Here is a 22,324-nt window from a genome sequence, read left to right on the forward strand (position 1 = left end):
CTTGTCAAAGGTGTATTTTAATAACAGAAGCTGTGCTTCTAGAATGCAGAGCTGATAAATGTGCTCAGTTTTACAATACATCAAAAGGGAGGCAAGTCAAAATGTTCAAAACACGTGGATTGTAGAATTAGCCACCTAAACAACGGATCTTCACTCAGACGCTATAAACTCAGATTATATGGAGGAATAAGGGCTCAATTTGGACTGGTCACGGCATATTGCAAACATTATTTTTCAGGTACCTCATAGTGAAGTAAGTAGTATGCTCAGTTCCTAAGCAATGAAAGCAAGTACACCTTGGATACTTACTAATAGAATCTATCTATCTAAAATGTGATTATAACTCGTTCAAGGAGATTCATGTTATAGTGTTTGCGCAATGAACAAATACAAGTAATGAATGCCAACTGATGGACAAATACAATAATTCAGCACCAAGGAATGAGTGCAAGGTACTATCATGATTTAACCATTACTGCTGGATATACCTGGTGCTTTCTGTGCATTAATTTGCTTTCTTTGAAAAGTGAGGGCAGTGGTACTCTTTATTAGGCAGAATTTTAAGAGTACAATACTTCTTCCCTTTAAAAAAAAGGGAGTTAACATATTTTGGCAAGTACGTAGAGAAATTTGAACCCTTGTGCACCGTTGATAGGATTATAAAATAGTGTGATCACTATAGAAAAAAGTATGGAGAAGCCTCATGAAAACAGAGCTACCATATGATCCACCAATCCTTCTTCTGGGTATACATGCAAAGAACTGAAAACAGAGTCTCGAAGAGATATCTGCCCAACAATGTTCACAGCAGTATTCAAAATAGCCAAGAGATGGGAGCCACCTAAAGGTCCATCAATGGATGAGTGGATAAACAAAATGTGATACATAGACACACACACACAATTATTATTCAGGTTTAAAATGGAAGGAAATTCTGTCACATGCTGCAACACAAACGATCCTTGAAGACATTATGCTAAGTGAAATGAAAGTCAAAAAAAAGACATACACTGTATGATTGCATTTATATGAAGTATTTAAAGTAGTCAAATTCAAAACAACAGAAAGCAGAATGGTGTTTACCAAGAACTGAGGAAAGGAGAAAAGGGGAGTTGTTGTTAAATGGGTTATAGAGCTTCAAACTTGCAAGATGAAAAAGCTCTGGAGATCTACTGCACATGTGATTATACATAACACTACCGAACGGTACACTTTTAAATGGCTGAGATGGCAAATTTTATGTTATGTGTTTTTTACCACCACTACAAAAATAGATAGATAGATAGACAACTTAAAAAAAGAACACAGTTGGTCTATAAAAGATTATCTTTAAGGATTTAGTTTGGCTAATTAAAAAAAAAAAAAAGCTTTTAGTAAAGATGGAGCAAACATCTGGTTAGAGAGGCAAGCAATAGGGTGGCATGACCTGTTGGGCAACACCTCACTTTCTCCCCAGTAGTACTACTTTTTATTTTCTCCAACAGTTTAGAGGACCACCTCCATCCATTCCCCCAGCACACTACAGTAAACATACAAAAGCAAAACTTCTGGGAGGACAAAGTTCCACTTAGCTTCCTGCTGCTGGAGACCCAACTCTTCCCCACAAGAGCACTTGAAACATTTATGTGAAATAAGCCTTTTTTTTTTTTTAAATTTTATTTATTTATTTATTTTTGGTTGTGTTGGGTCTTCGTTTCTGTGTGAGGGCTTTCTCTAGTTGTGGCAAGTGGGGGCCACTCTTCATCGCGGTGCGCGGGCCTCTCACTATCGCGGCCTCTCTTCTTGCGGAGCACAAGCTCCAGACGCGCAGGCTCAGTAATTGTGGCTCACGGGCCCAGTTGCTCCGCGGCATGTGGGATCTTCCCAGACCAGGGCTTGAACCCGTGTCCCCTGCATTGGCAGGCAGATTCTCAACCACTGCGCCACCAGGGAAGCCCCTGAAATAAGCCTTTTTAAAAACACTATTTTATTCATCTGAACCAAGGGACTAGAGATGAGATAGAGGAGAATTTATTTATTTAATGCAATGACATATGAAGAGATAAGGATTGCACCAGGGCAGTCAGTGGAGATAAAAATTAAGAGGCAATACGTTTTAAAATTGTCAAGTAAGAAGTGCAATACCTGGGGACTTCCCTGGTGGTGCAGTGGTTAAGAATCCGCCTGCCAATGCAGGAGACGTGGGTCCGATCCCTGGTCCAGGAAGATCCCACGTGTTGCGGAGCAACTAAGCCCGTGCTCCACAACTACTGAGCCTGCGCTCTAGAGCCCACAGGCCACAACTACTGAGCACGCAGGCCGCAACTACTGAAGCCCACGCGCCTAGGGCCCACGCTCTGCAACAAGAAAAGTCACTGCAATGAGAAGCCCGTGCACGGCAACTAAGAGTAGCCCCCGCTCGCCGCAACTAGATAAAGCCCGTGCGCAGCAATGAAGACCCAATGCAGCCAAAAATAAATAAATTAATTAAAAAAGAAGTGAATACCTGGATGTGAGGACCAGGGGGAGTGACTTTGTTTAATGAAAAGCAAACATTGTTTTAGGCATAAAGCACCCACAAGTCATGAAACTGGCCAGACATCCCTAGAGCAATGTGGTTCCAAGGCATGGTACACCAGTTCTTCTCTTCTTCACTTGAAATACGTTTCGGATGAAATCTACTTTCAATCAACATTCTTCTTTTGGTATTTAAGGTCTTCTCTCCATTCAGGGCAGCTCCATTTTGGTCTGTAGCATTCAGTGGACTCCTGGGTAACCTTTTGTTTTGTTTTGTTTTTTAACCTTTTGTTTTATTCAAAAATTCTATAGCTGCAAAGTTTGAAAACCACTGAACCAAATACGTACGACATTTCAGTGGCTTGACCCTGTGGGTATCCATCTATTTTGTATGCAACAGGGTTCCTCAACCACGAAACTACTGCCAGGTCAGGCGGCTATAGATTCGTTGTGAGGGCTGTCCTGGGCACTGTGGGATGTTTAGCCTACACCTGGCCTCTACCTCCTAGATGCCAGTAGGATCCCTCCCAAATTCTCTAGTCATGACAATCAAAAAGTCTCCAGACACTGCCAAATATCCCCTAGGAGGCAAAATCCTCCCCTCCCAGACTCTAATCTGTTTGTGGCCTGTTGCTATTTTATACTAGCTTCTCCTTTCTCTTCTAATGGTAATGTTAAACATGAGCTAACACTATATTACTGGTGATTTCTTTTTAATGGGTAGGAAGAGAAAACAAACAGGCTAGAGACTCTAACACATATGCGGGTATTTGCCTACCACATTTCAAAACTGACAGGAGAAAAAAGGTTGCTTGGTTACCTGAAACACAAGGCATAAGAAGTTTCTATGCCTTAGGCATTTCAGGACCTAAAAGTAAAATCTATTTGTCTAGATACATGCATTTCAAAAAAAAAAAAAAAAAGCAGGACTATATATACTACTCAGCAGGAGGAAACTTCCATAAACAAGATAGGTGACTTATAAAAATTAATATAGTATTAGGCTCAGGTGAAGAGGGAAAAAGGACTTTTTGAATGAATAATAAAACACAGAAATCACTGTGGGAAAGTGGAAAAACAGAGCTTTGAAATAAGACAATTTGCATCTGAATCTTAACTCCATCTGCTTTACTTTCTTATCTTGATAAGATATTTAATCCCTCTGAGCCCAGAATAAAAAAAAAAAAGAAAGAAAGAAAAGAGCCCATTTCATTTTCTTACATTGCTTGAGGAAGGGGACAGTCTTTTAACCATCTGTATTTGTACTACCCAGAAAATAATATAAATGTCTATAAATGAGTTTTAAGTGAAAAATATCAAGATTCCTTTCTTCTTTAAGAGTTATACAAATCCCTTTATACTTTTAAGATTCCTTGCTTTTCCAATAATTTTCAGCTCCACACCTAAAATTATTTACAGTGTTCATGAGTGGCTTGTGACTGACCAGGAATGGTAACGAATGGTTTTAATTTATCTTTGGGTTTTTTTTCTTTTCCCCCAAAAGTCAAAAACAAGGCACTTGACAGAAACTAACACACCATTGTAAAGCAATTATACTCCAATAAAGATGTTAAACAAAAAACCAAAAAACGAAAAACAAGGCACTTGAAAAATGAGGGGTTTTTTTGTTTTTTGTTTTGGCCTCGCTGCGTGACTTGCAGAGATCTTAGTTCCCCAACCAGGGACCGAACCCCACACTCCACAGTGAAAGCGCTGAAAGCGCGGAGTCCCAACCACTGGACCACCAGGTAATTCCCCTTGAAAAATGAGGTTTTATACAAAAAGATTTAGACTCGTCCTGAACCACAATTCTTACATCTAGCAGTAATCTTAATAATGATTATACTATTCAGGGGTCAAGGGAGATGTCTGTCATAGCACCACAACAGCCCTCCACCAGGGAGTAGCGATTTCTCGCCTCCAAATAAAAAAACATGAGCCAAAATGATGGGGAAATCCTGGTACAACTACACTGACCTCTGATTAAGTGACAGAGTGTAAAACAAGGATGGTAGCTCATCTTAGCGCTTTTACAGAGATGAGAAGCTGTAAAAAACTAAGCATTATCTTTATGAGCCTTTCACTTTGTTTCTATAAAGACCTAAAGCTTTGCATACTCAATGACATTTAAAATTATCTTATATCAAAGGGTAGTATCATATCAGTATCGCATTGTTCACACATCACTAATACGTGACATGCATTTTATCCCCTTCCCCTCACAGCCATCATCCCATCCCTCTCTAGCAAAAACACAGTTTTCAACTCTTCCCTCTTTCAGCTCTAGTTAGGACATCTGTTCTTTTCTTAAAAGTCTCTGGGAATGGTCCAGGGTTGTTTTCAGTAATTGGGAGAAATTGTCATAAAGAACATGCTTATAAAAATTCTGTAGCACGTCACCTTACTGAAGGAAAAAGAGAAACATGAAAATATTGTCTGCCACTTACAAACACCGTACAATTTTTGCTTCCCATGGTTGAAACAAAGAAGTCTGAAGAGTTTAGATGTCAAACTCTGTTTCTTGGATCTAAATGTTTGGTATCAGATCCCATGGACAGTGGAAATTTGCTAGACGTGCGCGGTTTTTGGTGATTCACATGCCAAACAAATGGGAGAAAAGGCATTAATTTTCCCAATATTCAGAATATTACCTCATTCCAAAAGAAATGTCACTTATAAACAGTACCTCCTCCTCCATTTTATGTTCTGCTGAACTCTTCTTTATGTACATCATTTGGTTACATAATTTGTGGCATGAGACAGTTAGACAAGTGAAACAATGCTCAGCATTTTAACCAAAAGTAATATTCAGGGTGCTGGAAAATGAATCTTTACACAAAAGACATATCTAGTGTCAAAGTAAACTTCTTATACAAATCCTAACAAAGGACAAATTTAATTTATAAGTGATTAGCTTGAACAAAACATTTAAAATTTCAAAACAAGTTATGCTACTTTAAGCACTGTTCATCAATGGATTTAAAAACCTTATAGTGTTGGTCAAGTTTTGATATGCAGAGACAGCAAAGTGTACATAGGTGATTTATGCTTTCTATAACACTCAATCTTGGTTTGGAGTTTGAAAGCTAGGCTTTCTAAAATGCTTAATGTAATCTAAAATTCTAACGTAACCTGAAATTCATGATATTCTAGGCCAGGCAAGTTGACCTCCTAAATAACGTGTTCAGACTTGTTTTAACTAGTAGTTTCTTAGTCTCTCATAAGCTATCATTTTTGTATTAGCTTGGGCTTCTTTATTACTAGAGATCTTCCTTTAGGCTTTAACGTCTTGTTACCTGTACTTTGGTATTTGTACAATATACTTCCTTCATTTTGCATTCAGTGGGAGCTATTCTATGGCTAACCTCATCTGCTTCAGGGTGATACAGAACAGCAGCTCCTGAGGTCCTCTTCTAGCTCTCATTTCGAAGGCCTCTGAGTCACATACTACCGGCTATTGGCAACATCACCACGAGCTTCCCTGACTCCAAGGACTTCAATGACTCCAAGACAGGACAGAGTTGCTGACCTTTGGGTCCATGTGTCCACATTCGACCATTCTTAGGTTGTTGTGTTATAAGTTTTCTGGAACTAAACATAAGATTTGTTAACTGTTTCCTTTTCCTTTTGTTTTTAACGGAGTCTTTCTATCTGAATAAAATATCTGTTCTTCTAGGATTTATAGTATACAAATTCTTCTGGAGCCATAAAAATATTAAGGCCATAAGTAATACACAAAAAGAACAAAAATTCAAGAGCTGTCTAAAATAAGTTCAGAAATTCTATAGCATGGGGCTTCCCTGGCGGTCTAGTGGTTAAGACTTTGCCTTCCAATGCTGGGGGTGTGGGTTTGATCCCTGGTTGGGGAGCTAAGATCCCACATGCTTTGGGGCCAAAAAAACTGAAACATAAAGCAGAAGCAATACTGTAACAAATTCAACAAAAACTTTAAAAAAAAAAAAGAAATTCTATAGCAAATCACAGCATCTGGAAAATATATAATAATTGATATGATCTTTTATGTACTGGCACATTCAATGAAGATAAACATAAAGGATGCAGCACAAATTAAAGATAAGAGATTAAAATGCAGATAATGGATAAGGCACAAATGTTTTTAAATTATTTCCTTTGTTATATCATGAATCTATTAAAACTCTACAGCTACGTAAATACTTACTACATATAAAAATTCTTTTAGGAACTAGCACTACCAAGAGAAAAATGGAGATTGGTGATGAAATCTCAGAATACCTTTATAAAAAGAAAGACCTGTTGAAAATATTCAAAAAACTACAAATCTTGTATTAGGCCTATTAACTAAAACTACACAGTTTATAGTGAATCAGCATCTAATTTCTATGGTAGGGAACAGAGTTACTCCATTCATGGAAATCTAGCATTGAACAGTACAAACAGTTGCCAAATTTCCCTACTGCTAATTTGGGCCAATGAGCATAAAACTTTTAAATTTTCTTTAAAAGTGTTTTGTTTGGGGAGGAAATGCTAGAGAATACAAAGGAAAGACTGGAAGATAGGAGACAGAAACTTGTATAGCTATTTAAAAGGGGATCAGCTATACCTATAATAAATACTAAAAATTTGCTCTGAAAGAGCAATACAGAAATAAAAATTCTAAAAAGCTGAAGTTAGTCTATCTTTACTTGAGGTTTTTAACCTTTCAGTATTAAAAAGAAGCATCTTAAGCAAACTAAAATGCCCAAACATTCAAAGCTGTTAAAATTCTCAAATAAACAAATTACCCCATAGCTTGAGTTAAAGATCCACAAAAAAGCTGACATAATTTTTCAATAGAAATAAACAGCAAAGGTTATATCATATTTATTATTTAGACTGACTTCCAAACTTTAATTAAAACTTCCTCCCAAAGAGGAAGAGGGAATACATTTAAGGAAGTTGCTACTACTGAATAGCTAAAAGTAAAATAAAGCAACAATGAACAAATGTATTCTAAATAGCTATTACATAGACTACCAAATTAAAACTCATAATTGTAAAAGTAATACTGTACATATTAATGCTAATTTTTATATGTAAAATAATCAGTTTTCTCTTTTAGGCAGCAATTACCCTCCAATATGGCCCTTAGTCAGCTGAGCCAAAGGATGTAAGGGAGCAGCACCAGGGTGTACATAAAGCTGATAAAACAGAATGCCAAAATTACAGAGGAAGGGTAAAGGACAGAGAGATGAGAAACAAAGTCCAGTGTCTTTTCATGTAGACCCAAAACTTCAAAGGAATGAAATTATAAATTATCAATCTAGTGATTTATTTATGATACTCAATCTAAGCCATTTCAGTAATCTTCATGGGTGAAATGAAAAGGTCAGACCATTTTTAAGACCCCCTTTGGTAAAAAATATTATTTAATTTAGTAAATTAAATAGTAAATATTATTATCTCATCAGTGGGAGATAGAATTTTGCAAAACAAACTTTCCCTTCTCTGCCTTAAGCCTAGTCTCATTTTATGAACAAGATGCTATAAAAATGGTGCATTATTTATTTAGGGGAGAATGGGGAGGGGAATGGTGAATCCACCCTTTCAATCTATTTGCCTTCACAAGCTGGGATTCAGCATGTAAGATGAAATTCTATTCTACAGGGAAGAATGGAAATTTTTTCTCTATTCACCTTAATATTTATCTGGACACGATTCTGAAAATCAGGGAATGAAGTCATATACTATGATACTGATATAACTGGTGAGGTAATTAAGAAACTTACTTACCATTTTTTAGGCTTTGATAAGGGTTTGTACTTGCTGTATTTTACACGCCACTCAAGAACTTCTTTACAATGCTGACATACTCCATCATGAAGTTTTGCATTAATTTTCTTAAAAAGAAACAGAAAAACAAATTGAGAATTTCACTTGTGAGCCAGTATTACAAACCCCAAAAGGTACATGAGAAATTTAAGGGTTTTTATATTTTAATTTTATTTATGTATTTTTATAAATTTATTTATTTACTTTTGGCCGCTTTGGATCTTCGTTGCTGCACGGGCTTTCTCTAGTTGCAGTGAGTGGGGGTTACTCCTTGTTGTGGTGCGCAGGCTTCTCATTGCAATGGCTACTCTTGTTGCAGAGCATGGGCTCTAGGTGTGTGGGCTTCAGTAGTTGTGGCATGCAGGCTCAGTAGTTGCGGCTCGCGGGCTCTAGAACACAGCCTCAGTAGTTGTGGAGCACGGGCTTAGTTGCTTCATGGCATGTGGGATCTTCCCGGACCAAGGCTCAAACCCATGTCCCCTGCATTAGCAGGCGGATTCTTAAATACTGCGCCACTAGGGAAGGCCTAAGTTTTTTTTTAAATAGCAACCTAACTTCAACCTGGGTAACATTTGATGGTATACTATGCATATTTATGTACATTATCAATTTGGCTCTTTACAAAGGCAAAGATCCTTAACTGGCTGTAGCTCTGAATCATCTAGGGAGCTTTTTAATTTCCTGGAAGAAGTATTTTAAGCACATCCCCATTGATTCTGATGCATATTTATTTTACAACTCAAACTGTATAGTTAAGATAGATGCATTTTACTGTACATACGTTATATCTCAAAAAAAGGTAGTAATAAAAAAGAAAATCTAATTCATATTTTAAGACTACTGTTTTGACAATTCAAATCTTACCACTGAGAAATGAGAAATTAAACGGAGAAATTAGACAGTCCTGAATTGTCAGTCTGCAGGCGACAGCAGAGACTAAGAAACTTGAGAAAGGAGAGCCAGGGAGAAGCAGCTGGAAGCAAGAAGGTATTTAATTATTCAATTTAAACCTTTTGTATTCTCATGTAAAGATGTCTTCGAAAAGTTACCTTGCTAACCTGGTTTCTTCAAAACAGAAAATAAATATGTGCATGTGACTGTGGTAGAAAAGAGGCTTTATGAAGAAAATAAACATTTTTATTATAATATTCGTCTCAAAATGTGTTGGGAAATGAGGAAGGGAAATTTTTAAATGTGTCATGTTTTCACTATATATTTCCACTATATATTTTCACTAAATACTATATATTTTCACTAAATACTCTGGGAATTCTCTAACTTACTTTGGTTGTGGAAGCTATATATTTTCACTATATATTTTCATTAAATACTCTGGGAATTCTCTAACTTACTTTGGTTGTGGAAGCCTGGTCTTTGCCTATTGTTGGAATAATGAAGAAAGGACATTTTAAGTTCGCTTCCTTTGCTTCCTTTTTTAATTTCTCAAAAGGAGAAAAAAAAAGCATCCCAAAAGATGCAGATTCTTTGGAGGGTTATTTGATACTGAGTTAAAAGCACAATATTTAGAAATCATCTGAAAGAAAACAAAACTCCTGAACAGCACTTGATATTCTTTAAGGTTCTAAACAAGAAGGTAAAATAATGACAAAATGTTTATTCCAAGAGAAATTTCAAGGATATTTTCAAAAACCATAAATTAAGCTGTGAATACATTATGTGTGAATTTAACCCTGTGGTGAAAAACATATTCTATTCCTTATGAATTGTGTGTGGGGATTCTTTTCTTCCTGACCTAGAAGGAGAGTCCCTGGGAAGAGAAATTCGGCATGCCACTATATTCCCTCTTTTCTGTGGTCCACTGACTGTTGCCAGAAAGAAGGAAATCTGTGCCTAACACCAAACTCCTCTTCTTATCAACCTTGGCACTTAGTTATCGCATACAGGGCTTGCTAAGAAATATCCAGAACTAAGGTCCACATTTCATCTTTGGTTCTCACTGCCCTCTGTTGCCTAGAATATCTTACCGAAAGCATTGCTTATATTTTCCTAACTGTAACAATAATAGAAACAAACTAATGACTTGATCTATGATTATAATATGAATGTGATATAAACTTTCTAATTAGAATGTTCTTAGAATGCACACCATTTCGTTACCTGCAATTTTATTATATACAACACACTCTACTTGTTAACTAGGAAGGATTATTTGGTTTCTTGCTTGTTTCTGTTCCAATTTCTGACCATTTCATCTTGATTTACAAAGCTGTGCATAGTTTGGAAACTGGTTTCTTTAGGGTGGATCGAGAGTAGAACAAAACAGGTCTTTGTGGGAACTTGTCCTGTATGCGATGTGTGAAGCAGTATAAATGGAGACATTGTACAGCACCCACATGACCAGCAGGCACTACTACAAAATTAAACTTGATTTTCATGTGTTAAGAAATGAATGAGAAAAGAAATGAATGAATGAGAATGAACAGTACTTTCACTTAAAAATAATTGCAGAAAGAAAACTGTGTACCTTGCTTTACCGTTTTTTGGCAAACTAGAAAAAGTGAATTCCAGACACGTGAGCAAAGGAAGCCAAATCCTAGTTCTAGGAATCACTCCGCCTGGAGCAAAGGAGATGGCAATCTTACCTTACACCTATGTTTACAACTAACCCTGTCTTGGCAGTTAATTTTAGCATGTCCCTCATGGTAGAAGATAATAGGTTATTTAAGGTTAAGATTTAAGCATGTTCAAATATAAAATCAAAACATAGTTTTCTAAGTACAAAAGCCTTTAAAGATCATTTAGTTTAACAAGCTACTATCCAGATCTCTAAAGGAAAAAAATCATCAGTGGAAGATTCCACTGGACTTAAGAATCTTAGCTAAAAAAAGAAAACCTTCTTTATCAATGAATACTTCTTTTAAAAATTAGAATAGACTTAAGATGTATCAGAAGACACTCCTACTTCACATACACATAGTCTTAAAAACTGTCTAAGCCATTATTAATTCATACAACACATTTTATAGTAAGTGCTGTTATCCCTGTTAAACGTTGTTATCCCACAATGCATCAGTGATAAAATAATACAGCAATCCCCAAAAGAAAACTGGGTGAGGACTACAACTCCAAGAAGGTAGCAAGAGCGAATTGTAAATATAACATCTGTATCAATATGCTGATGCTGAAAAATATTTTATAAAATATAAAGTATCATTTAACAGAAGGAAGGCACTACTGTGTTGCAGGGGAAGAATCTGAATAACATACAAGAGCAACTAATATAATCTTTCATTAGGATTTTCTGTACATCATAATTCTTCCAGAAATGCTAAAGGTAAAACAGTGGCATATTTTACTTCCCTTCATTAACTGAAAAAAAAAAAGAAATCAAAAAATCAAATTCTCAAGAAAAATGCCAACTCTAACTGCTGCTGAATTTCCATGGAATGGAGTGGAATGGAATGGCCTTGTTCTCTCCCCTGCCTTACACCAAAATAAGGTATTTGCTGCCAATATAGCTACAACAGTGTTATTCCAGAAAATAGGAATTTTGTATTTTAACTATATTTAAAAGTATATATTTTAAAATTTTCTAGTAACACTCCTTTATTCTAAATTTGGTTAGAGGATAAAGGATCTCTGAATTTAGTAGTAAGATATTATATGACTAATAATAATAATGTGAAAATCTGTATTTTAGGTTGTGACTTTCAAATCATAAACTGTATTATTTTAAATCCTTTTAATATGGCTAGAACATTGTTGGGCATAAAGTATCTTATAAAATAAATACAACCAAAAATAGATGAGGGAGTCAGATTGAGGGAAAAATGAGAGTTGGTAGGGAAAATTACAACGCAGTCAGGAGTACAGCTGGGAAGTGCACTTGCTAGAGATCGGCCACAAGTGAGATGTGAGTTTTCTAGCAGTCAAAAAAACATGAGCTCTGCTCACCTACCTGATTCAATGTCTGTAACATGCCAAAAATCCAGTTTCTCAGAAGCAGCACAACTATTCTTGTCATTGAAACCCAAAGTTTCATTTTCCCAAAAAGGACACCATATAATACAGTAAACAATGTTCTCAAAAACAGCCTTACAATTCAAAGTATTTCATAGAGCTGTTCTCTACCTTAGTTCTCAGAGTAGGCTGGTGTTATAGCATGCCAAACACAGTGTAGTAAAAAAGTTATTTTCAGGCGTGCAAAGTAGATACAGAGGCCTGATATTCATAAGATCTATAGAAATGCACTGCAAATCATAAGGCCATCTTCAATAAATACTTTCGCCCAAATGAGTTCTAAAAACATTCACCTCTATTATGAAAAATTCAAACATGCAGAAAAAAGTTAAAACAATAATACTAATGCATAGCCGTATACACTATCTAGAGACAACTGTTAACGTTTTATGTGCGTGTACACTTAAAATAAGTTGCAAACATCGAGACACTGCACCTGTCAATCATACATATCCTGGAAATAGACTTTCTCCTACTTAACCACAATACCATTACCACACCTCAGAAAAATGAAAAATAATTCTCTACTATCATTGAATGTAGCCCGTCTCCACTGAAATGTCCTCAACTGCTCCCTTGCCCCCCCAAATCAGTATTCAAGTTCAGTTTGTTATCTCTCTTTTGATCTAGAAGGGTTTCCCTCTTTTACACTGATTTTTTTTTCAATTATTTTTTAAAAAATTTTTATTGGAGTATTGTTGATTTACAATGTTGTGTTAATTTCAGGTATACAGCAAAGTGAATCAGTTATACATATACACTGATGTTTTTGAAAATACCAGGCAAGTTGTCTTTGAGAATATTCCACATTCTGTATTTGTAAGATTGGTTTCTCTTGGTGTAATTTAACTCATTGCTTTATGTCCTATAGTTCTGCAAGGTGGAAGTTAGGTTTAAAGGCTTGATTAGATTCAGGTTTAAGATTTTTTTGACAAAAACAGTTCATTTGTGCTACTGCTATGTACTCCACATTACTCCAAGTCAGGAGGCACAAGATGTCCAGTTCTCACCTAGTCAGTGATGAGAAATTTGACTGATCACTTGGTTAAGGTAGTGACTGCCCAGATCTCTTCAAATTACAAAGATTAGCAACAACGCATAGGGGTCATGTCAATATGCTGTTCCACAATAACATTTCGCTTCATGGTTTTAGCATCCATTCAAGGTTCTTTGCCTGAATCAATCATTTTAAATGCTAACTCTATCATTCTTTCTACATTAATTAAATTTTTTTTAAAAAGGTTGCCAGTTTAAGTCAGTTTTGAGGTATAATACATATAGAGTAAAATTCACCCAATTTAGGTGTATAGTTCTGTGAATCTGACAATCAACATATAGAACATTTCCATCCTTCTAAAAAGTTCCCTCATGCCCCTTTGTTGTCAACCCCCAGGCAACAGTAATTTTCAATCTGCTCCTACAGTGTTGCCTTTTCCAGAATGTCATATAAATGAAATGATCAAGTATATAACTATTTGAGGAGCTCATTCCTTTTTATTGGTGAATGGTATTCCATTGCATAGATGTGCTATAATGTTTATTCATTCACCATTTGAAGGACATTCTGAGCTGCTTCTAGTTTGGGGTGCTAATAATATTTACATACAAATTTCTGTGTGGAAACGTTTTTATTTCTCTTGATTTACTATCTAAGAATGGTATTGTTGGGTTGTATGATAATTTTATGCTTAACTTTGTAAGAAACTAACAATTTTTCAAAGTGGCTATACCATTTTGCATTTCCACTAGCCATGTATGAAGATCCAGTTTTTCCACATCCTTTCCAGTGCTTGAAATTGCAAATATTTTTTTATTTTAGCCATTTGAATAGGTGGATAGAGTTATCTATTTATGCTTTTAATTTGCATCTCCTTAATAACTGATAATGTTGAATGTCTTTTCATGCACTTACACGTTATCGTGTATTTTCTTTAGTGAAGTGTCTGTTCAAATCTTTTGCCGTTTTTTTTTCTTTTAATTGGATTGTTTGTTTTCTCATTATTGAGATGTGACGTTCTGTATATATTCTAGATACCTGGCCTTTACTGATACATACTTTGCAAATATATTCTCCCAATCTGTGCTTTTATTTTCATTATCTTAACAGCGTTTTTCTAAGATAAAATCTTTTAAATTTCAAAGAATAATGTTTCGATTTTTTCTTTTATGGACCATGCTTTTAGTGTCAAATCTAAGAAGTCTTTGAAGAATCATGATTTTTACCTACGTTTTCTTCTGGAAGTTCAGTAATTTTAGGCCTTACATTTAGTCTATGATCTACTTTGAGTTAATTTTTGTACATGGTGCAAAATACTGGTAGGAGGTTCTTTTTAAATTATCTATGGGCGGGACTTCCTGGTGGCGCAGTGGTTAAGAATACGCCTGCCAATGCAGGGACCACAGGCTCGATCCCTGGTCCAGGAAAATCCCACATGCCGCAGAGCAACTAAGCCCGTGTGCCACAACTACTAAGCCTGTGCTCTAGAGCCCGCGAGGCACAACTGCTGAAGCCCACGCACCTAGAGCCTGTGCTCCGCAACAAGAGAAGCCACCGCAATGAGAAGCCCGCGCATCATGAAGAAGAGTAGCCCCCGCTCACCGCAACTAGAGAAAGCCCGAACGCAGCAACGAAGACCCAACACAGCCAAAAATAAGTAAATAAATAAATAAGTTTATAAATTATCTATGGGCATCCAAGTTCTAGCATCACTGAATTGTTTGTATCTCTGTCAAAAGTTAAGTATGGGGCTTCCCTGGTGGCGCAGTGGTTGAGAATCTGCCTGCCAATGCAGGGCACACGGGTTCGAGCCCTGGTCTGGGAAGATCCCACATGCCACGGAGCAACTGGGCCCGTGAGCCACAACTACTGAGCCTGCGCGTCTGGAGCCTGTGCTCCGCAACAAGAGAGGCCGCGATGGTGAGAGGCCCGCGCACCGCGATGAAGAGTGGTCCCCACTTGCCGCAACTAGAGAAAGCCCTCGCACAGAAACGAAGACTCAACACAGTCATAAATAAATAAATAAATAAATAAATAAATAAATAAATAAATAAATAAATAAATAAATAAATAAATAAATAAATAAATAAATAAATAAAAAAAATAAAAGAACGTGAATTTCAAAAAAAAAAGTTAAGTATGTGTGAGTCTGTTTTGGACTCAATATTCTATCACATTAATCTGTGTCTACTCTTTCTTCAGTACCACCCTGTCTCGATTACTGGAGCTTTAAGGTCTTGAAATCAGTACTGTGTCTCCTCCAAATTTGTTCTTTTTCAAAATTATTTTGGCTATTCTAGTTCCTCTGCTTTTCTGTATACATTTTAGGATCAATTTCTTAATTGTAACAAAAAAAGCCTGCTATGGACCTACTAGAGAATGGACTTGAGGATACGGGGAGGGGGAAGGGTAAGCTGGGACAAAGTGAGAGAGTGGCATGGACGTATATACACTACCAAACGTAAAATAGATAGCTAGTGGGAAGCAGCCGCATAGCACAGGGAGATCAGCTCGGTGCTTTGTGACCACCTAGAGGGGTGGGATAGGGAGGGTAGGAGGGAGGGAGATGCAAGAGGGAAGAGATATGGGGACATATGTATTTGTATAACTGATTCACTTTGTTATAAAGCAGAAACTGACACACCATTGTAAAGCAATTATACTCTAATAAAGATGTTAAAAAAATTTTTTTAAAAAGCCTGCTATGATTGCAGTTAGGATTATATTGAAACTATACATAAATTTGAGGGAGAACTGACATCTTAACAATACTGACTATTCCAATCCATCACCATTGCATTCCTGGGATAAACCTCATTTGTCTGAGGTATATTATCCTTCTTATTGGTGAATACAATATGCTAATATTTCATTGAAGATTTTTGTGTTTATGTTCAATGAGGGATATTGGTCCATAGTTGTTTGTTCATTTGTTTTAATAACGTCTCTGGTTTTGGTGTTTAGTTCAGCTGCTAGAGGATTCATATACAAGGGTTAAAAGGACTTAAAATAGAAGTAAAGATTTTATATATCTTAGAAGAACACAAGAACATTAAAAGTCTTGTAGAATAAGTTCAAGTCCTTATTTTTAAATGTTTAAAAGTACATTTATACGTTTAAAAGTGTTTTTTTGGTTACAAACCGAGAAAAAGTTTATCCTAACTAGATGGAGTTCAATTCCTTATAGCTAGCCTTTGGATTATCATATTATATAACACTTTAGGAAATCAAATTTATCACTCAATAAATATGTATGGGGCAGGGGAAAAAACAGAGTTCAAGCTTCACATATAAATCTCTTTTGTATTCTGTCCAGTAGTCTGTAAATTTTGTTCATCTCCTACCACCTCATTTGGTTTTGCAACTAGTTCTTTCCTTTTAATGCTTTTTTTTTTCCACTGTGTATTAACAATGGTATACTATATTGTATAATTTTCTTATGACAAGAATTTATTACTTTTGTAAATGAAAAATAACTTTACTGATCAATTTTATAGATTTAAAACAATATGAGCATTTATATATAATATTCACATTATAGAAATTTTTATAAAAATACAGATAAAGAGAAAAAGACAAGTCTTATCACTCAGAAATTCTATACTTTCCAACATTTCAAGCATATATATTTATAGAAATTTGCACTTTTTAATGTACGCGTTGTTTTATAACTTATCAATTTTTTTCATAAGAGTATATATACTTTTAAAACATGTTTTCATTGGCAGTATTATATTCTCTCAGAGTAATACTTTCATTTACTTAACCTATTCTCTGAGAGTTTGCCTGTTTCCAACTTCTGACTGAATACGTATATTTTTAAATGTACTATGTTATAAATATCAGAAAACTTCTAATGAACATGCAAATTCTCATTTACACATAACAAGTTCTGATCTCATTTCAACAAAAGAGTAAAAATAACAGGAATTTTATCAGAGGTAAAAATTCATAGTAAAGAATAACTGTCCCTTTCTTAAATCAAGTACATAATTATTTGGACATTAAAGCAAATGTTTCCTAATATTGTCTATAAAAATTTGCTTTGTTTTTTTATCCTGGCAGTTAAAAAGTTAAAAAGAATAGAAGACACTGCCACTTTCCTTTTCAAAAAGGGAATTAAAAATTATTCTTGCTGGGAATTCCCTGGCGGTCCAGTGGTTAGGACTCGGCGCTTTCACTGCCAAGGGCCCAGGTTCAATCCCTGGTCAGGGAACTAAGATCCCGCAAGCCTCTCAGGACAGCACAAAAAAAAAAAAAGCATTCTTGCTATAATCAACAATACCACAATTACTATAGATAGAACACCACTATTACAGATCCAGAATATTAATACTGAGTTCTAGTCTCTTAAAACTTTCAAACATACAAACTCTTTTTTAATGTAATAAGAAGTAATAGTCTAAATGTCTGTTACTCTCAGAAATACCTTATTTGGATAAGTTACTGAGTCTTACTATTTTTATGTATTTTATTATTTCACAAAATGAGCTAGTTATATAAATAGACCAGAAATACTTTTGAAGTGAGTTCTCGTATAAAATTAGTTTTATTGTCATTTAAGGATAAATAGAAGACCAAAGTTACTATACGCTTACTTCTTTTTAGGAAACTACATTGGTTTAATGTAGCTAATTAGAGATTAGCTCTCAACATTTATAAGCAAAATATTACCTTAGTGTTCTAAAATACTTGATATACATATATATATATACATCAAATACATAAACATTTCAGTTACCAGTATTTGATTTTTCACTGTATAAAATTCTAATTAAAAGATACCTAAGGCATAAAATGAGGTATATTTCTACTGTAAGTTAAAATAATTTTCCTCCCTAAAGTCTAGTCCATCTTCCTCTCATTCACTCTGTATTCAGCTTAAGTCCTTAAAACACCAATACCAAGCAGAGCAAAGTGAAAATATATACTAGAAATACTCAAAATTCTCCTCTTCTTCAACATATTTACAATACTAGCTTTTCTAGTCATGAAATAATATTAGATTCCCTCTCCCACTTTTTTTTTTTTACTGCTGAAATGTTTAACAAACGACATCTGCAAAAATAAACAATTGCATTTTCATCCAAAGACTGAATATAAAATGGGTTCTGACCATCCTAAACAGAGGACTATTCTCTCAAAAAGTGGGTAGAGCTATTGTCAGTTGCAATTATACAGAGAGGGTCTATGTACAAACTACCTACTGATTTATTTCAGCAGCCATGCAAACTACTCAGATTTTCACTGACAAGCTGAATGCAGACACTTAAAAGAAGCCACACCTGCCTACAGGCAGAAACATGCTGTTGCAATATCTTCTGGCAGTAGCAAAACCTATTAAGAAAGCAATTTTTTTTCCAAAGTATATTTCATTCATTTACTTTTAAGGAAAAATTAAAATAAATTGGTGCTGTAAATTTTAACAAGCAAATATTTCTGAAGGATTCTAACAACCAAATCACTGCACTGATAAACCAATCACATCTTTAAAAGGTGTGGTCAGTTGGAACAAAGAGCACTCTGGTATGAAGATTTTTAATTCTCTCCATCTTGTTCTAAAAGGCACAGTTCAGGAGGGCATGTTATGAATGTTAAAAAATATTTTTATAGAAGGACCTAAAATGTAACACTAAGAACAAATTATAAGCAGAACATAGTATAATCTCCTGAGGACAAGAGAAATTTTGCCTTACAACAATTAAAACATTGGGAACTTAGTATTTTAAGATAATATGCTTTCAATTATCTTTGAGCCATCTTCCTTATTAACTATGGGACATTTTTAGTAAATAAATAACCCCAGAATAACTTCTCTAAGAGGAAATAGCATTATTGTCAGAGCAATTTCATGGGAAGTAAGTTTTTTCTCCCTCAAAATTTTGCTGTAAATGGTCAAAATGTCAGTGGTTTTATCTAGGGATAATCTGTGTCATTCCTGAAAAAAGACCCGCCTTACAAAGTAGGATTGTACCCTAAACTCCATTTGCTCCTTCTCAAGATCCTTTGCTAATACTTCTTCCTCTGATTACCGCTTAAAATTATCCATTCCTCAATATTTAGTCATCAACTCACTCACTCACCTGCCCACTCTCTCTCTGTCTCTGTCTCTCCTTCAACTTAGATGTCTACCAAGGAGGTGATACACTTTTCCTTAGAAAGAAAGTTGATTACTATAATTGAAACACCACTGGTTAGTGTGAGAAGAAATAATAACAATAATGGTAATAATAATAATGACATTTATATAGTATCATCTTAAAAATCAATATTCACAGTTAATCATATCATTTCCTCATGACTATCTTAGGGGATAAATAGTATTATTTCTATTTTACAGATGAAGGAACAAATCCAGACAGGTTTAACAATCTGCCTACAATCACACAACTACACAGTCATACAACCAGGGCTCAAGACTCATGCTGACTCCAAATTCCATATTTTGCCCCACCATTCCATACTGTCTCTCTTTTAGAAGCTAAATCTCAGGGCTTCCCTGGTGGCGCAGTGGTTAAGAATCCGCCTGCCAATGCAGGGGACACGGGTTCGAGCCCTCGTCCGGGAAGATCCCACATGCCGTGGAGCAACTAAGCCCGTGTGCCACAACTACTGAGCCTGTGCTCTAGAGCCCATGAGCCATAACTACTGAGCCCACGTGCTGCATCTACTGAAGCCCCCGCACTCTAGAGCCCGTGCTCCACAACAAGAGAAGCCACCATAATGAGAGGCCCGCGCACCACAACGAAGAGTAGCCCCTGCTCGCTGCAACTAGAGAAAGCCCGCGTGCAGCAACGAAGACCCAACACAGCCAAAAATAATAAATAAATAAAAATCAATAAATTTACAAGAAAAAGAAACAATCTCAGTCTGATTTCTAGTTTCCCCATTGAAAGCATCATTACTTGGGAAGATGCACTTTGATTTCCAATCGAGTAACTTAGAGAAATCTTTGAAACATACAGTGTTTGTTGAAACGTACAGTGTTGTCCAGAATAACCTCAGAACTGACAGGAAAACCTATGTTAGAGACATAAGTCAAGAGTCCAGAAGAGCTATTACTTAAGAAGCTTTTCCAAAGTTTAATATCAAAAGATATCACCCCTAAATGTAATTTATCCTAGATTCTCAGTCTGTATGTCTAAAGTCCCTTAATTCAGACATGGTTCACAGTGGTACTGCACTGTATAGAAACCATCTGTTTTCTACTCTGACTTTCTCATGATCAGGAAAAATAGAATTTATGGAAATAGTTTATGGCCTTTATTCCTATTCCTGGAATTTAGGCCAAATCTAAACACTCTGAAAGCTGGGAAATTACTTCTTCTTCACTCTTCCCTATGTTTTAACCCTGCCTTAGTTAAAAGGTCAAACGTCAGACCAAATCTCAATTAGCTATGGAATCTAAGATTAGGAACATGCTAGGAAATCTGGGTAATTTCCAGATCAGTGATTCTCAACCTTTGTTTCTCCCTCTACTGTTCACAGCCCCATGTTACTCTCATCATCAAATACAGAAAACAGTACAACTTAATTAACAGGAGAGTTAATGAGTATTTGGGGGAAGCACAGGGAAGAGAGGTCCTGATACATTCTTTTCCAACAGAGGATGTCTATCAAAACTGGAGGACATAGAGCTAAATACATGTATTTCTAGCTTCTCAAGAAATCTTCTACTATACTTATCATTTAACTCCCTGCTTGGTTGTTTACAGTTCTGGCCAATGTTCTTTTGCTTATGCAAGTCCTTGAGTGATTTCATATCTATGGGACATGTCTGTACTTTGATCAGGTGTCTAGACAAAAGCATGCTTAGGGAAAGATTATTTATTTACATGGTTTATTATAAAACAGGTTTTTTGGTTTTCACTATAAAAATAATAGCAAACTAAATAATTTTTACATAAAAGACTGCTATCATAAATCTATAAACCACATGCCTAATCCTTTATAAAAATTCTCCCTGCTGCTATTCTTAGAACATTCCTGTGGCTAGGGGCGGGCATAATTATCTTCATTTTGCAGATGAGAAACCTGAGGCTCAGAGAATTAAGAGATTTGCCTGAGGTCACACAATTAATCAGGACAGCAGAGGCAGAACCCATAAAAAGATGCCTTTTAGTTTAGGGCATTCTATTAAAGTTACAAGTAGAAAGTGTTCCTCTACAGCTTTCAAGGTTTTCTAAATAGTAAAGGAAAAAAGAAAAAAAGAAAAGCACAAAATTTTGCAGAGTAAAATTTTGTCTATGTTTTTGTCCTATGTTTTGACTCAAATTCTAACACTGGTATATTGTTTTGCAAATAGGGCCAGACCTGCTGGCTTGTTCCTAAGGTAACCTTGCAGTATTATATGTTATTTGCTTAAAAGGCACAAAACAAAATTCAAAAGTTAGAAAAATTCATTTAAGAACGAAAATATTACCTTTGCTAAGCAATGTTCTAAAAGAGGAGGATTTACTTTTCTACCATGTTCTTCACAGATTTTCAACACACTGAGACCTAAAAAATAAAGTGTAAACTAAGTAGTGAGCTACGTGGGCCAACTATGTACAATCCAATTGGAATGCAAAAAGCCCTACTCAAGCAGCAATTGTGTAGTGTCATGAGGCAACACATGTGTTTTTATAAGCACTCATTAAAAGTTAGTCACAATTTGAGATCTTGTCCAACCAGTATGGTATGCCCCAAGTTAGTGATCTTAAAAGAGGCAAACTACTGACCAACCATTGTTTAGCATGTATTAAACAAAAAAGAACAATGACATTCATTTCCTTCTAATAGCATATTTTAGGAATTTCTGGATTTAACTCTTCCAAGCATAATAATTGGCAATGCCCACAAACCAAATGATTTTATCTTTTAAAATAAATCAGCATTGTATGTCATTTACTTGGGTACAGGTATACAAGGACAACTGCCATACTGAAGCTAGTTAATTTCTTCAAAGATAGTTGCCTTGTTCTGGTCACATTAATATATCATAAGAATAACGTGTATATGCTGACAATTGATTGAGGAGTCAAGTCACAAAAAATTAGGTTTGTGCCATGATTCGTTTAG

At 35.6% G+C, this 22,324-nt stretch overlaps 1 protein-coding gene across 3 annotated transcripts in view; it reads right to left on the bottom strand.

The window, feature by feature from the left end:
* Window positions 1-22,324, bottom strand: part of C10H9orf85 (chromosome 10 C9orf85 homolog) — a 61,322-nt gene that overhangs the window by 25,162 nt on the left and 13,836 nt on the right. Inside the window, exons 3-4 of one of the 3 annotated variants that reach the window (XM_068552682.1) lie at window positions 21,687-21,763; window positions 8,248-8,354 (exon numbers count right to left, since the gene is read on the bottom strand). The exons of 1 other annotated variant lie outside the window; for it this stretch is intronic. In XM_068552682.1, coding sequence (XP_068408783.1) covers window positions 8,248-8,354; window positions 21,687-21,763 — 184 coding nt within the window. The remainder of the gene's footprint in view (window positions 1-8,247; window positions 8,355-21,686; window positions 21,764-22,324) is intronic. One more of the 3 variants, XM_068552683.1, reaches the window with a different exon arrangement.

This window comes from Eschrichtius robustus, chromosome 10 (genome assembly GCF_028021215.1).
Source record: "Eschrichtius robustus isolate mEscRob2 chromosome 10, mEscRob2.pri, whole genome shotgun sequence".
NCBI lineage: Eukaryota > Metazoa > Chordata > Mammalia > Artiodactyla > Eschrichtiidae > Eschrichtius > Eschrichtius robustus.